General features: G+C 53.9%; 1 protein-coding gene across 7 annotated transcripts in view; it reads left to right on the forward strand.

Moving 5' to 3' along the window:
* Positions 1 to 16,306, forward strand: part of ADPRHL1 (ADP-ribosylhydrolase like 1) — a 46,709-nt gene that overhangs the window by 13,855 nt on the left and 16,548 nt on the right. For 2 of the 7 annotated variants that reach the window (XM_067713067.1, XM_067713065.1), the window contains 3 exons: positions 4,348 to 4,430; positions 12,885 to 13,049; positions 15,283 to 15,408. In XM_067713067.1, coding sequence (XP_067569168.1) covers positions 12,917 to 13,049; positions 15,283 to 15,408 — 259 coding nt within the window. In that variant the 5' untranslated portion in view covers positions 4,348 to 4,430; positions 12,885 to 12,916. Of the gene's footprint in view, positions 1 to 2,375; positions 2,508 to 4,347; positions 4,431 to 10,235; positions 10,777 to 12,884; positions 13,050 to 15,282; positions 15,409 to 15,924; positions 16,221 to 16,306 lie in introns of those variants that run through there. The other 5 variants (XM_067713066.1, XM_067713064.1, XM_067713063.1 and 2 more) reach the window with 5 other exon arrangements.

The raw sequence follows: 16,306 nt of genomic DNA on the forward strand, positions 1-16,306 counted from the left end.
TGGTCTGGTCGTATGGAAAAAAATGCATCTTGATCTCTGCCTCACACCGTACATGAAAGTCAGTTCAGGTGGGTTGTAGATCTCAGTGTGAAAGGCCGAAGGCAGAAACCTTTAGAAAATAATGGAGGAGAATATCCTTATGGCCACGCAGTAGGACAGGTTGTAAAACGCATGAAAAATCACTGTAGAGAAGACTGTAGAGTGTGCTACGCTAAAATAAGAACTTCTGACCAAGAAACAGCATCGAGAAGTGAAGAGGCTTCCACGTGAGGGGTGGGAGCCATGAGATACTCAACTGACAAAGGCCTGTGTCCCTGATACATAGAGAATTCCCACAGAACAACAAGAAAAAGATAACCTAACTGCGAATGGGCAAGAGACCCGACCAAGGCCTTCACGAAAGGTGCATTCCATATGGCCAGTGAAAATACAGGCAGGCGCTCAGCCTCATTCGTGGCAGTGTGCACATGAGAATACACAGCTCACTCTTCCAGGACAGCTCCAGGACGGCGCTGGTGGGCAGTCAGCTTGGAGAACTGTTTAACAAGACTCATGAAATCGTGGCTGGGTGTCTGCCGCAACACATGCACTTGTGTGCCGGGATACATGTCCAGAAACCATTTAAACATGCTTTGTGACCAGAAAACGAGGAGCAGCCCAAACATTTACCGTCGGCAGCGCATAGGCGCTATAAAATATGAATGCGGTGGAGTGCTGCATGGCAGTCTCAATTCATTGCCTAACGGAAGGGTTAGAAATTTGCTTCCTTTCCGCATGAGTAATTTCAAAGACATCCAGTACGAGGGCACGGGGCGTTTTGAAGCACTTCGGCAATACGGGGCCTAGTGCGTTTAGCCTCTATTTTAAATAGGTCTGCCGCAGCATGAGGCAGCACACGAGGCGAAATTTATAGTTCATCCTGTAGTTCCTTTACTGAGAAAAAAATCAGTCTTATTTATTTTTATGCCTATAGACACTTAAATAACATGTTTATAAAAAATCATTCACTAGGGGCTTCCCTGGTGGCGCACTGGTTAAGAATCCTCCTGCCAAAGCTAGAGGACACGGGTTCGAGCCCTGGTCCAGGAAGATCCCACGTGCCCCGGCGCAACTAAGCCCGTGCGCCACATCTACCGAGCCTGCGCTCTAGAGCCCGCGAGCCACAACTACTGAAGCCCGCGTGCCTAGAGCCCACGCTCCGCAGCAAGAGAAGCCACCGCAATGAGAAGCCCATGCACCGCAGCAAAGATTAGTCCCCACTCACTGCAACTAGAGAAAAGCCCGCATGCAGCAATGAAGACCCAACGCAGCCAAAAATAAATAAATAAATAAATTTATTTTAAAAAATCATTCACTAGAGAATTAGAGCAGTTACTGATTTTGTTTCTTTGCTTCGTGAGACTAACTGAAGGAATATAAAATGGTTGGATACCTGAACGTTTCACATACATTTTATTTTATAAGGTTTTCTGAGGGCTTTTTTAACAAAAATAAAGCAAGATGAGGAATTTTATGGCTGCGGACCCCAAATGGAACAATTGGTTTTACAATTTCCAAAGTATATTACATGGTCTGTCCTCTGAAGGGTTAAATATAAATTAAAGAGATTGATACAAGTGTTCCTATAATTCCTAGAAAAAGCATGGACAGCAGTGGAAAGGGGTAATCAAAAAAAAACCCACAGATGAACCCTTCCTTTCCTTCAGGTTCCTGTGTCTGCTTATGTGTGTGTTAAGATGTGCATGTGCTGTATGGTTTTGTGTGTGATGATTCCTTAGCCTGTGCTTAACTGATAGGCTAAAAGAGGAGATAATTAAGGCTCCTTGACTCCGTGTTTTGAGGTAAGAAGCTTAGCATGGTTTTATACTGGCTAGAGTCTGGAATCAGTGGACTTTGAAAAATCGTAATTTTTGAGGAAGTAAAGTTTCATGATTATTAGCTAATTTTTACATTGGCCCAAAGACCCTTTTTTGACAGAAGGAACATCTTTATGATCTAATTCTAAAGGGAGTACCTTCTAAACGTTTTCTTACTCGGGAGGTAGGATTTTAAGAGGTTATTGGAAAGAATATAGGTGCTGTGAAGATTCCTTTTATGGTCACTGGAGTAGCTTTTATTCTTGATTTCAGCTCTCAAGTTCTGTAATTTTGAGTTTTGTTGTTATTATTCTGCAAATGGCCAAGTCCACCAGGTCAGCACTCGGCGTGTTGATGTAAGTGATGCTAGGTCTCTGAAAATGCACACTTCGACTTTAGTTGTGTGGTTTGCAAACATACAAATCGGGAACTTTATAAGAAGGGTTTCTAGGACCAAACGAACCTAAAAGTAACTAGATTTAATATCTGCCAAAAATCTTATTTTTCTTTCTTCCCCAGGTTTACCTCCATTTCTCAGTGTGACACTTTTCATCATTAAGATGCGTTGAGTATAGATTTCCTAAGTGATAAGGATGCAGACTTAGCAGGACGGGACTAATCATCTAGGCGTAAATGCCGAGGGCCCCGTAGGTAAGGTCCAGCCAGCCTTCCCTTCTACCAGCTCCTGCAATTTCCTGACCATTGCTTTCTTTCCGATTAAGACTCCAGGTTATTTCAGACTGAGAACATCTCATGCACTTTAAACACACAGGGAACAGAGGCATTTTATTTAAAGTTGGCTGCTACTCATAGATTCCTTTGCTCATCCAGTGTTAATGATTGACCCTGGAAAGCTCAGGTCAGAGCTCCAGCTTTAATAGTTTTTTGTCCAGGTGGGACCAAACCAGATTTAGGTAAAAATCTGAAAAGTGATTAGCTGAGTATTTTGCATTTAAAGGAATTTGTTACCTTAAATGTTTACTCATCAGCTTTTCACATTAATCTAACTGGTGTGCACCCGTAAGCATTATTGCAGTATGACTGTTTGGTCATCCGACAGTGATGAGTGCTCGCCGACATGGTTAAATGCTGTCAGCTTTAGGAAGTAACCTTCTCAGCCCCTTGACGTACTTGTGTATCAATCATATAGAAAGAAATCAGTACTAACCTTGCAGTGAGCAGAGAATGAGTCTGTATTCCAAGCACGGTGGGTCGGGGAGCATCCTCTACTGCAGCCCTGAAACGGCGTTCATGTGGCATTAAGACACCATCTTATGATCGAGCCCCACAGCGTCGCGTTCATGTGGCATTAAGACACCATCTTATGATCGAGCCCCACAGCGTCGGTCTGTATAGAAGTTGTGAGATCATCGCTAACTTCCAGCCAAGGAAAAATGAAAACTGAGGACGTTGACTTTGACTAGTGACCAAATAAACATGCTTAATTGTCTTGACTTTAAATTCCAAGTCTTTTTTTTTTTAAGCTTGTTGGGTTTTTTAAATAAATTTATTTATTTACTTTTGGCTGCGTTGGGTCTTCATTGCTGCGCACGGGCTTTCTCTAGTTGTGGCGAGTGGGGGCTACTCTTCATTGTGGTGCGTGGGCTTCTCATCAGGTGGCTTCTCTTGTTGTGGAGCACGGGCTCCAGGAATGCAGGCTTCAGTAGTTGTGACATGTGGGCTTGGTAGTTGTGGCTCGTGGACTCTAGAGCACAGGCTCAGTAGTTGTGGTGCACGGGCTTAGTTGGTCCAAGGCACGTGGGATCTTCCCGGACCAGGGCTCGAACCCGTGTCCCCTGCATTGGCAGGCAGATTCTTAACCACTGCGCCACCAGGGAAGTCCCAAGAAGTTCCAAGTCTTTATAGTACTTATATGATCGACTTTTGAATCAGATTCTGTTTTAGTTCTTAAGTGGCAAGGCAGGTCTATTTGGAAAGCACTGTGTCCCTTCCTTTCTAAATGAGTTTTTAACTTGTAGTTCATCACTTAGAAAGTGCATTGGGCTATTTTTAAAAATAAATGATATGTGTTAATAGTATCCAGGTCGGTTCAGCTTTCAAGAAAGCCCAATACATAAGAAAATGAGAGTCTTTGAAATGGTTTAATTAGGGGATACTTATTTACATGTCCAAATAACATAGTACACAAACCCTTTTTTTTTTTTTTTGGCTGTGCTGCGTGGCTTGTGGGATCTTAGCTCCCTGATCAGGGATTGAACCTGGGCCACCGCAGTGAAAGTGTCAAGTCCTAACCACTGGACCGCCAGGGAATTCGCAACAAATCCTTTTTAAAAGACATTTCCCCGGAGTTACAAAATTAGATTACACACAACTTCAGGAACACTTCTGAACGCATTAGCCCTCCTGTCACTTCTAGGTGAGGTTGCTGATGGTTATTGAGTAAGTGAACACCAGCGCGCTGAGAAGTGGTCACTGTGCAGCGGAAAAAGAAACTGGGATTCACTAACTGCTCTTTCCCTTTTTTCGCCAGACTTAGAAATGGCCGTCGCGTATTGGAATTTGGTATTCTCCGGAAGGCTTAAGTTTTTAGATCTTTGGAACATCCTTTTGTTGGTAAGTGGCTTCCTGCTTGCCGGGGCCCCGCGGGAGGGCTCAGTGGGTGCGGTGGCCTCCGTAGTAACTGAGGGCCTGACCGCGGGCACTGTGGGGCCAGGGCCTCGCGCAGAAGTCACCAAGCAGCAGACCCGCGGCCACGCTCTGCCACCAGCTGAAAGCGGCGCCCAGGGGCTCTGCCCCGGCTGCTCCGAGGCCGCGTCCTCTGGACTGCCCACCAGCGGGCCCCCCCACCAGCTGTGTTCACAGGCTGGGGCCACCCCGGATGTCCTGTGCATCGCTCGGGAGGAGTGGGGGCTCAGCTGGCCCCGGGGGGGCGGGTCCTTCGGGCCGGGGTCTCGGCTGCGGCTGCGGGGAGCGTGCAGGGTGCGGGCCGCCCTGACCTCGGGCGGTGGCCGTGCTGTCCTGCTCAGGCCCCCCTGCGTGCGAGGAGCAGCCCTTCCACCGGGTGGCGGGGTGGGGGCTGTGTGGGAAAGCCCTCCTGGAGCAGCCTGGGAAGGACCCCAGAACGCCACGCGGCAGAGGGACACAGGGCTCACGTGGGACGGCAGGTGCAGAAGAGCACACTGTGCTGGTCACGCGCGTGTTCTGAGGTGTGAGACGAGCTGGCGAGCCGTCTGTGAACCGTGTGCCTGTGACGTGTGCAGACGGGCCCACAGCGGCACCTGCTGCCTTATGAGCTGGGAGCCTCTGGGAGATAAAGGGGAGGCCGGGCCGGGGCCGGGGCTGCCCCTTGAGCTGCGGGCGGGTATCCTGCACATGTTCGCTGCACCTGAAGTACCGAGGAACTACCGAGGCATTTCCGGAAAAGTGTCCCATACCACTTCAAAGAACTCCCTGGTATTTAGGAAAATAAATGTATCAAAATACTACGTGCCTGCCCTGTTTCTGAATTGGTTTGGGGCTTAGGTGAAGAGATTAAAAGTGCTGCCTCTTGATTTGAAATAAGTTTATAATTTTTGTATTTTTAAAGTTTTATTTTAATTTGTGTTTAAATAAGTCTGCTTTCTACGTCTGCACATTGGCATTATGTAGCTCTCAGCGTTTACCCAAAGCGCTATTCTTATTTTAACTTTTGACAATATTGTTCCGGTACTTATTCCTTATCAAATTCTGTTCTGAGATAGCCAGGCCAGTAGAACTCCTGAGAGCTAAGTCTGTACCGTAAGTCTGGTGGGTTTTTTCTCTTGTGTATTAGGAGCATTGCAAAAGATCAATCCCAAGAAACACTTGGAACCTTCTGCTAGATTTTGGAAATATGATTGCAGATGACATGTCCAGCTATGATGAAGAAGGTACGAGAAGTAGTCGGAACTCAGGCGATGGCCAGAGGCACTGACGCGGGTGCGCACGTCTCTGCCCCCGGACCACGGGTCAGTGATGGCAGCGCAGGCCCCGGGGCGGACAGCACCTGCTGACTCCTGGCCCAACCCCGTCCGGAGACGGGGGTGGTGATCATAGTGACTAGTAGTCACTTTATTATGTCTTGTAAATCACACAAAAGAAAATACAGCTTCATATTTAGGTAAAGTCAGGAAGACAGTTGTCCGAGCTAAGCCATTTCAGAGTGGACGTGCAGAGGCCCTGAGGCAGACCTCAAGCAGGACAGTCACTGGGGCCCGCTGCCCCGCGTGTGGCTGCAGCGGCTGTTCCGTCGCACGGCCGAAGCTCACGGAAGACCGCAGCCTCCATTTGCTCACCTGAGCACGACCACGCCTGCTGCGGCCCCCACCCCAAACATTTCAGGACTCGGGGAGCGTTTGCCTGCCTGCTGAGCTGTGGGCGCTGCCCCGTTAGGGAAGGATGCCCACCCCCCGGCCCCGCCCACCGTCGGCTCCCTCTGCCCGGCCAGGAGGTGACTGTGCACATTCCCGGCGGGGTCAAGGGTGGGCGGTCCTCACAGGGCCGGCTCCACACAAGCACACCAGCACTTGCCAACCCTGGTCTGGCTAGAGCAGAAGAGGGTCACTTTAGCCGATTCTTTAAGTGGAGCACAGGCTATAGAAAGTTAAAATCATTTGAGTTCTTGAAATATAAAAGTTGGATTGTGAAAAAATACTTTGAATGTAAAAATACTGCTCTAAGTCGTTGATTTTTTTAAAAAATCTATTTGCTCTCCTTCAGGAGTGGGGCCTGTTCTTATAGATGACTTCGTAGAATGTGCACGGCCAGTGGTCACGGGTGGTTAAGGCAGCCCTCTCTAGGCAGAAGAGCGAGATGGATTAAGGTGAAAAGGGAGCTGTCCTGCAGGAGACACTGGCCAGCCATGCCCGTTGCCCATTTTGGAAGTCATCCTGACCAGTCGTGAGACTGGAGACCCTCTCCTGCTGCTTAGAGAAGACGCCGCTGACTGTGGACGCCGCACGGAGACCCTCTGAGCTCGCTGCTGGGGCGCCCAGAGACCCAATCATAAGAGACCTCCGCATGATTTCCGCGTTTACGGAGGAGCTGGGGCCTGTCTGCAGGCTGCAGGGTGGCTGTTGATCATGACCCAAAGCGAGGCTGTGCTCACCACACTTGCTGATTTGTCCGTAACCGCCCCGAGAAACTCCAAGTCAGGCTGCTGGAAACGTGCCCCAAAGAGGACGCGTGTCGTGGATGCTGGCGGTTTTGAACTTGGTGCCAGGGTTAAGATTTATATTTTTTGAATCATCAAGTGTCTGGATTTATCAGCTCTATTTTCATTTCACTTTTCTCTGGATGCTCATCTGGGAATCATTTTACAGGTTAACGCACCGTTGCAGTTTGCACAGCGATGGTGTCATCGTGATTCCAGAAAAGTGTTCTTTTAAATTGCCTGCAAGTCAGTGGGTCTGCTTTACTTATGATAACGTCAGCTGAGCTTCCTAAGAAGCGTCATAAAGTATGCTTTTAAAAAATGTAGTTAAGGGCTTCCCTGGTGGCGCAGTGGTTGAGAGTCCGCCTGCCGATGCAGGGGACACGGGTTCGTGCCCCGGTCCGGGAAGATCCCACGTGCCGCGGAGCGGCTGGGCCCGTGAGCCATGGCCGCTGAGCCTGCGCGTCCGGAGCCTGTGCTCCGCGACGGGAGAGGCCACGACAGTGAGAGGCCCACGTACCGCAAAAAAAAAAAGTATCTAAAAGGACATTTTTCCATGAAAAATTATTTCTTTCATGATAAATTATAGATTTAAACATCAGCGTTCTCTCCTTTCAGCCGTCTGTAATATGAGTACTGTTCACCCACCCGCCCTCCTACAGTTGTCACACTTGGGAGGCAAAATACACATTGTTGTCCCAAAACCCCACACCGGAAGCCACGGCACGTGCAGGTGGACGTGTGTGTCCGCGTCTCGTTGCCCGGCCTCCTGGTGCCCCCTGTCGGGGGGACGCTGTCCAGAATCACTGTGTGGACCCCACCTCGTACTGGGAACGATCTTCACGCCACAGGCGTGCTCGCTGCCCAGCCCGCAACCCCGTTCGTGAGACAGATAAATCGGGGTGATTTCACAGGAGAGGGGAATTCACTCAGATTTCCAGAAAGTTTGCCTAAAATGTGTGGTTGGTTTGGCGCTCAAAAATGTGACCCACTCAGGCCTGGGGCCTGGAGACCCAGTCTGGGCGGGTCGGCCCGTCACAAGGTGCAGGGCCAGGGAAGTCACCTGATCTCTCCCAGGCCCCGCTGCCCCGTCCTCTACCTGTAAGACTGGAGTTCTAAGAGGCGTTAATAGAAACTTCACCAATTGTAACACGTCGTTCAAGGCCTCGTGGGTTCTGACATGTAAGAGTTCTGTTCAGAGAGGTTATGGAACTCGGACGGGCCTGTGAGAATCATGAGGTGTGTGGCACTGTTTCATTCTTGAGGTTTAAAGTTATGTAGAGAAAAGGTGTTCTGTGGAGTTGTTTATCAACAGATACCAAAACAGTGACAAAGGCTCTTCCAACACTTGTAGGTTTCCCTTCTATAATACACGTTTAAGTCGTGCGTGCTGTGAAAGTGCTGAGGACTCTGGAAACACTAAAATTCTCTTCCTGGTGTCATGGTGCCTCTCAGGTCTGTCCTCGGACGCTCGGCCCTGGATGTCAGGGTCCTGGATGTCAGGGTCCTGGATGCCAGGGTCCTGGATGTCAGGGTCCTGGATGTCAGGGTCCTGGATGCGAGGGTCCTGGATGCCAGGGCCCTGGATGTCAGGGCCCTGGATGTCAGGGTCCTGGATGTCAGGGTCCTGGTCCCACGTCAGGGGAGTGGCCACCACACTTGGGACCCTCCCAACCTGTGTCCATGCCGCCTTGTTACAGGATCACGTCCCACACGGACGGCCTGGGTCACATACTTTCCTTTCTAGGTATCACGTAGTATCTGCTAAATACACCTGTTCCACGTGGGCGGTCACAGATCTCATAATACACGAATTTCCTTGAACTGGCGGGAGTTATGTACCTAACTGATCCACTGAAACGCAAACTATACATACAGTGAAGACATGCGGGTTAACCAAATGTGGGAGGTTTAACACACGTGGCCTCCCCATGCCTGCCGGGAGTTCCTGGGCTGGACAGCATCACCTCCTTCCATGTTGGTGACATCGCACATGTCAGTGTGTTCTTTTACCTTAGTAAACGCTTAAGTGGGATATTACATATGTCTCCAGCTCCAGGCTCTGTGGGGACAGCCATACCCACGACTCGTGGCACACGGCCGGGGCTTGGCAAACACTGCAGGAACGATGCAGTGGGCTCGCCTCACCTCTTCCTCTCGCTGACGTCGGCCAGATAGTGTGGGATTGCTCTTAGCGTCTCGACGACAGTGTCTGCTGCCTCAGATTCAGCAAAAGAGACCAGCCGAAGACGGTACCTCTGCCTAGCGATAGACGGCTTCTGCCACATGGTGCCTTTCTCCCTACGTGGGTGGCTGTCTGAGGGGCTGCCCGCGGGGAGGGAGCCTGCACCCTAGCAACCCGGCCAACTGCACTGGTCGTAAAGGACTTTTGCTTTAGGACCTCTCGGACCGTGCCGGCCAGAGTCGGGTTCCAGAACCTCTCTTTTAGTAAGTGCTGTGATGACACTACCCATTCATTTACCTTTTCTTGCCACGCCACGCGGCGTGCGGGATCTCAGCTCCCCAACCAGGGATCCAACCCGTGTGGAGTTGTAACCACTGGACTTCCAGGGAACTGCGACCCGTTCATTTAAAGGCATCTTAGTATCTTGTTATTGAAAGAAACTTAAGTTTTATCAGACGTGTTTCTTACGTCCCGGCGTGACGCCCTTCTGCTTGTCCTGGTCTGACGTGGGACCAGAACCTGGGGGACAAGGGGCCTGGGGACAGAGGTGGTAGCTCTCCTGACCCCTCTTTTCAAGTCAAGGTCCCTGGTTTGCAGGGCTTCCCCGCACTCTCAGCCTCAGCACGGCCGTGAACATCCTCCCCGTGGAACGGGATCGGTGGGAGGACGCTTAAGGTGCGTGAGCCTTCACGGGGCGCCCTCGCCGGCCCCTCGGGGCTCCGGGCTCTGCGCACACACGGAGCGGCCGGGAGGCTGGCTGTCGGGGAGCCTTCGCTGACGCTGGGCCGCGGGGATGCCCGTGATCACGCACGCGGCGGCTCCACGTGCTTTCCCCCTTCGCACGTGGCAGTTTTCTACCATAAACACGCTTTATAATCAACGAGTCCTCCGGAAAACAGAGCCGTGCGTGTGACAGCCGAGTCGCAGCGTGGAGGCCGCCGAGCGCGATCCCATGTAATTGAAAGTCCCGGAAAGGCAGAGCTACAGAGACCAAGTGGGTGGGTGGAGGCCCAGGGAGCAGAGGGGCCGCGGCTGGGCCGCGGGGAAGGTTGACACACGCCGAGTGACTGGACCGAATGCAGTGAGCCCGACGGTGCGCGAATTACACCTGGAAGCTCTAGAAACGTGTGCATCTCCCCAGCGCGCCGTGCAGACCTCCCTCTGAAGCGGCGCTCTGAGCCGCAGGTGCCCCCACTGAAGAGCCAGCCCTGGGCGCACCACGTGGCTGCGGGCTGCGGGCCCAGACGGCTTCCTCATTGGTGCCGCCCGCCCGCCCGGGACAGAAGAGGGCGCCTGGCCGATCGGGGAGGCTCCCGACGGCGACGCGGCGACCAGAACAGGGGCCGGCGGGGCAGGCTGAAGGCTGGGCACCCGGCAGCTGCCGGCAGAGATGGAGAAGTTTCAGGCTGCGATGCTGCTGGGGGCCGTGGGCGATGCACTCGGGCACGGACACGCCTTCGGGGAGGACAGCGCCTCGGGCCCCAAGGTCCAGAAGGAGCCGGGAAAGGTGGGGGGACTGGACCACCTGGTGCTCTCTCCAGAGAGGTGGCCGGTGAGCGACAACACCATCATGCACATGGCGACAGCAGGGGCCCTGGTCACAGGTGAGGCTCGGTCACAGGTGAGGCTCAGCCCCAGCGTGCCGGCGGGCGGGAGCGCGGGATCCCGCGGTGAGGGGGGGGGTGCCGGGGGTCACCCGCTGCCGCTGCTGAAACCAGCTTGTCACACCCGGGTCCCCAGCAAACCGGACGTGCCGTGGGTTGTGTTCCCACGCAGCCTCTCGGGTGACAGTATCACTCTCTGCTCATCTGCAGCCTCAGGTTCTTAAACCGGGACTTTCACTGTTTTGTAAACATTCACTCGGCCGAGCCTCTGTCTCTAGGGTTAAAACCAGCCGAACGGCTCGCTTCGGGGTTTGGAATGAGGGCTCAGCTTTTCACTGCGGGTAGTAAGCCTGCTTCTGAGTTTATTTCAACAATACATAAAATAATAAGCCAGTTTGAAGTTTGGACCCATTACGATGAGATTTGGGGGAATTACTTCTAAATTCCAATGAACTGTGGTTAAAACGCCACCTACCAAAATAGGATTTAGCTCGGAGAGTTGCTGCAGTTTCCCAGTTGTCCTAAGAAGATGCTATGACTTGAGGGGAGACACGCTTCCTTAAGGAGCAGGTTGATTTTCGGAGCAGGTCTTCACTGAGTTTCAGAGAAGCAGCGGGTGTCTGTGAGGCGCACCTTCCCCACAGGTATCGAGTGGTGAGCTCGTCACTGCAAAATTAGAACTTACGGCAGCTCTGAAGTGGCTGGAACGTACGTGTCACCCTGTGCTCACCCCGCGGGCCGGTGCCAGCAGCCGGGTTTAGCTCTGCTGTCACCGCACAGGAATGCTGTCTGCTCTGCCGGGTCCCAAGTAGCTGGGGGGGAGAGCTAAGGCACCTCAGATAAGACAGCGTCATGGCAAGCTGGCACAGCAAGTGTCCTTCTGGGTCTGCAAACTCCGAAACTGGGGGCAGCGGGGGCTGATTGTGAGGCTTTCAGGCAGGTTCCCGTGTCCCTCCGTGTCAGTCCGTGTCCCCTTGTGTTGGTCCTCACCTGGCAGAGCCCACGGCGTGTCTCCGTCCCGTGCGGCGGCCCCCAGGACAGCTCCCGGCTCGGCCCCCGACGAGAACGTGCTCCCCCGGGTTGGATCGAGTCCTGTCCCCTTGGCAGGAACAGGGCGGAATCCGCCCCGGGTGAGGACGGTGGCAGTGGGCCCAGTTCCGATGGCTGCGGGTGCAGCTGGACAGACGCACGCCCTCTGGCCAGCGGGTCACCAGGGCGCGCTCGGGCAGGCCTGCGCCCCCAGAAACTCGGCAAGCGAATGTGTTTTCAGCTCCCTAAACATACAAGTTGGAATTTCATTTATGTTTAGTTTTCAAACAGCCCAGCTTTTTTCTTTAATAACTTTGGAGGGTGTGTGGCCTCTGTACACCATGCTGTGGATTCATTTAATGGCAGAAGTGCTCAGGCTTTGCGATTAAAATCCATTGGCCAGCTCTGGCCTCGGCAAGTGACCGCCCCTCGCTGAGCCTTGTCTGGGAGGAAACAGTAGACAGACAGGAGCCTGACCCTGCAGTGATGGGCGCGTTGTGTGTGGGGGGGGGGGGGCGTCACGTGAGGTCACCCAGTACAGGTCAGCCAAACCCGGTGCCGCCCAGGTGACAGCCTGGGCGCCCCTGTCCTGTGGCCCATGGTCTCCGAGGGACTCGAGACCACGCTTGTCCCCAGAACGCCTTCCCACGAGGAGGCAGTGGGGACGGTGGGCAGCGGGCACTTGGCCGCTTCGCTGACAGGGAGATGGGAGAGGGTCAGCTCCCTGTACCCTGGACGTGGGTCCCCGAGGGCCCGAGGAACAGCAGGTTTCGGGCCAGTTGGGCGTCTCACGGATAGAACCGCGAGCCGTGTGCGAGGATCCTGGGTTTTCCTAGATTCTGGTGTGTAGCTAGAAGAAGCACAGCAGCAAACCACAGCATCTGAAATTCAATGAGATCCACAGCGCGTCGTTCGTCTGCGGTCAGGTTTCTCCGGGGAGCCAGGGTCCTGTGAGCCGACCCCAGACTCTCCCTCCTCCTGGGGGGATGGGGCCGGACGCCGTTCGTCGCTTCCCTTGTCGCTGCCTTCCACCTGCCCCTTGTCTGACCCTGCCCCCCACACACCCCCTTCCGCCCCAGACTTCTGGTGCCTGGACGACCTGTACCGTGAGATGGTGCGACGCTACGTGGACGTGCTCGAGAAGCTCCCGGGGCAGCGGGTAGACCCGGCCACCGTCGAGGGCTGCTCGCAGCTGAAGCCCGACAACTATCTCCTGGCCTGGCACACGCCCTTCAATGAGAAAGGTCAGAGCATGAGTTCCTCTCCCTCCAAGGCCACGGGGCTACAGGGCCCCGCGACACTACCCTGCCTGTCACCCCACTGACCGGTCGCCCAGGGAGCCAGCCAGCCTGGGCGCCGGCTTCAGAGTCACTAGCATGCCCAGCTCCTCTGTCACCATCCCTGGTTTAGGAACATTTTCCCACTGCTTTCCCTTTACATGTGTTATTTTTAGCCAGTGCATCAAGGAAAGCATACACCACCTGCATAAATGTCTGTCTCTGTGATGATCTCATGTGTCCTCGGGGTGATGTTGTCAGGCAGCTGCAGTCTCTGCCCCCAGGGCCTCTGCTCCTGGGGTCCTGGACACGCCCACCGGGTTGACTCTGAGGGCATACCTGTCCTTCTGGGTTTACCTTGAAGGATGCCATCAAATCAAATGTTACTGGCACATAAAGAAGCAGGAGACATGGTCCATAACAAAGAGAAACAGCAGTAAATCAGAACTGACGAACCCTGACAACATCACTAAAGTTACCAGGTAAGGATATAAAATAGTGTGGATTCGATATTTCTGCAAGGTTAAATAGAGACATGTAGGTATAAAAAAGATCTACATCACAGTTCTAGAGAAAAACAGTGCAATGTCTGAGTTTAAAAATTCACTGACTGAGGGGCTTCCCTGGTGGCGCAGTGGTTGAGAGTCCGCCTGCCGATGCAGGGGACGCGGGTTCGTGCCCCGGTCCGGGAAGATTCCACGTGCCGCGGAGCGGCTGGGCCCGTGAGCCATGGCCGCTGAGCCTGCGCGTCCGGAGCCTGTGCTCCGCAACGGGAGAGGCCACAGCAGTGAGAGGCCCGCGTACCGCAAAAAAAAAAAAAAAAGAAAGAAAGAAAAAAATTCACTGACTGAGATTAACAGCAGATTAGACATTTCAGAAGAAAAGGTTAGTGAGTTCAAAGGCACAGTGATAGAAACTATCCAAAATGGGACATACAGGAAAAAAAAGAAGCGCAGAATGTGGAAAGGGCACCAGGGAGCCAAAGCGCAAGTCAAGGCACTCACGCACCTACAGCTGGAGCCCTTAAAGGGGGGGGGACAAAAACGATGTGGAGAGATGGTGCCCAAATGTTTCCAAATTTGACGCAGAACATAAACTCACATGCCCAAGAATCTCAATAAATTCCAAGCACAAGAAACACAAAGCAAACGACACCAAGGCACATGGCAATCAAACCGCTCCAAACTAATGATAAGGACAGGAACACGCCTGCAGTGCTGACCACCAAGGCAGAGACGGACTAATAATAAGGACAGGAACACGCCTCCGGTGCCGACCACCAAGGCAGAGACGGACTAATAATAAGGACAGGAACACGCCTCCGGTGCCGACCACCAAGGCAGAGACGGACTAATAATAAAGACAGGAACACGCCTCCGGTGCCGACCACCAAGGCAGAGACGGCAGGTTCTCGCCAGAGGCAGAGCCATCCGGGTGCAGAGAAAGCACCAGCCAGGCCGACACCCAGAGGACGCCTTCCCGAGCGAAGGCCAAGTGGCCTTTGCAGACAAACGAACTGAGGAGTTCATGCCGGGCAGGTGCCCAGGGAGAGATGCCCAGGACGTCCTTCGGGCAGGAGGACACCGCCAGTGGGGCAGGGAGGCGGTGGAAACGGTGAGGACGCGGGTGCTGACTTATTATTTAACCCTCTCTAAAAGATGTGGCATTAAAAGGAATAATGATGTGGGCTTCCCTGGTGGCGCAGTGGTTGAGAGTCCGGCTGCCGATGCAGGGGACACGGGTTCGTGCCCTGGTCCGAGAGGATCCCACATGCCGCGGGGCGACTGGGCCCGTGAGCCATGGCCGCTGAGCCTGCGCATCCGGAGCCTGTGCTCCGCAATGGGAGAGTCCACAACAGGGAGAGGCCCGCGTACCGCAAAAAAAAAAAAAAAAAAAGAGGAAAGGTATCGTTGAAAGCATACTGTGCATGCAATTCTCTCTCCTACGTTTTCCCAGAAGGAACATTTCCTCATCCCGTCAAAAATCCTGTTTTTAATGGCTGCTTTGCAACTTCTTTCCTCTCTTATCTTTGTCAGGAATGTGGGCAATTTCCCTACTTTTGACTCATTTAAATGACCCTGTGATAATCATGGTAGCACATAGTTTTTGTACATCTTCATATGGTTCGTGAGAGCTAGACTTCCAGAGCCGGCGTCCCTGGCACAGAGGTCTAAGACCAGGTATCCCACGTTCCACGCAGGCTCCGGGTTTGGCGCTGCCACCAAGGCGATGTGCGTGGGCATGCGGTACTGGCAGCCGGGGCGGCTGGAGACGCTCCTCGAGGTCAGCGTGGAGTGTGGTCGGATGACGCACAACCATCCCACAGGTGAGGCAGCCGCGGGCGGCGGGGAGGCGTGGGGAGGCCGGACGGGAAGGCCTTCTCCCCGCTTCAAAGTCGGTCACGTCACAAGAAAAGCAGGACGGCACCGGTTCCAAACGAGTCTGGGGTCTGGCTGGAGCCCCGGGAGCCGGCACTTCGGCCGGGCTGTCCAGCGGGGAGCCGGCGCCGCCGTCGGGCCCCATGGGCGCTGTGCGCCGCGCCCTGGCCGGGGCCGGTGGCTGTGGCGGCAGAAGCCGCTCCCCCCGTGTGTCAGGACAAAGCGCTCGGGGTGCGCAGGGGGCCCACACTCCAGGCTGCCCCCCAGGGTCGGGCTCCAGAGGGAGGGCGGGCCTGCCGACCCAGCGCCCGCCCGTGAGACGTGACCGGGGAGCAGCCAGCTCAGCTTCAGGAAAGGAGAACCCTCCTGAGTTCTGGCTGAGCTCGGCTCCCGGCCCCCGGGGTCGAGGGTGTCGCTGCTCTCGGTGACTGTGCTCCTTTCAAGGTCACCTGCGGGGTCCGGGCTGACTGGTGTCGCCCCCGAGCCGCGAGGGCCACCCTGTGCCCTCCAGGAAGCAGCTGACGCGGGCGCCGTGGCACCTGAGTCCACAGCAGGCGCGGCCGCTGAGCCACGGACCCCACGGATGAGCCCGTCAGATCTCTGAGCACAAAGCCATGTAACTCAGCCGGGCGGCGACGTCCGGGTGGTGGAGAGGAGTTTGCTAACCCCCGACTCAGCAGAAGTGAATTAAACATAAACAGCCTTCCAACAGGAAAATGTTGAACGTTTGGAAACAATGCCATGAGTACGAGAGCCTGGGGTGAGAGTTTAAACATCTATAACATTGGTTAATTTATTGCCCACTCTTGTTGTGGCCTCTCCCGTTGCGGAGCACAGGCTCCGGAC

This window comes from Pseudorca crassidens, chromosome 18, assembly GCF_039906515.1.
Source record: "Pseudorca crassidens isolate mPseCra1 chromosome 18, mPseCra1.hap1, whole genome shotgun sequence".
Taxonomy (NCBI): domain Eukaryota; kingdom Metazoa; phylum Chordata; class Mammalia; order Artiodactyla; family Delphinidae; genus Pseudorca; species Pseudorca crassidens.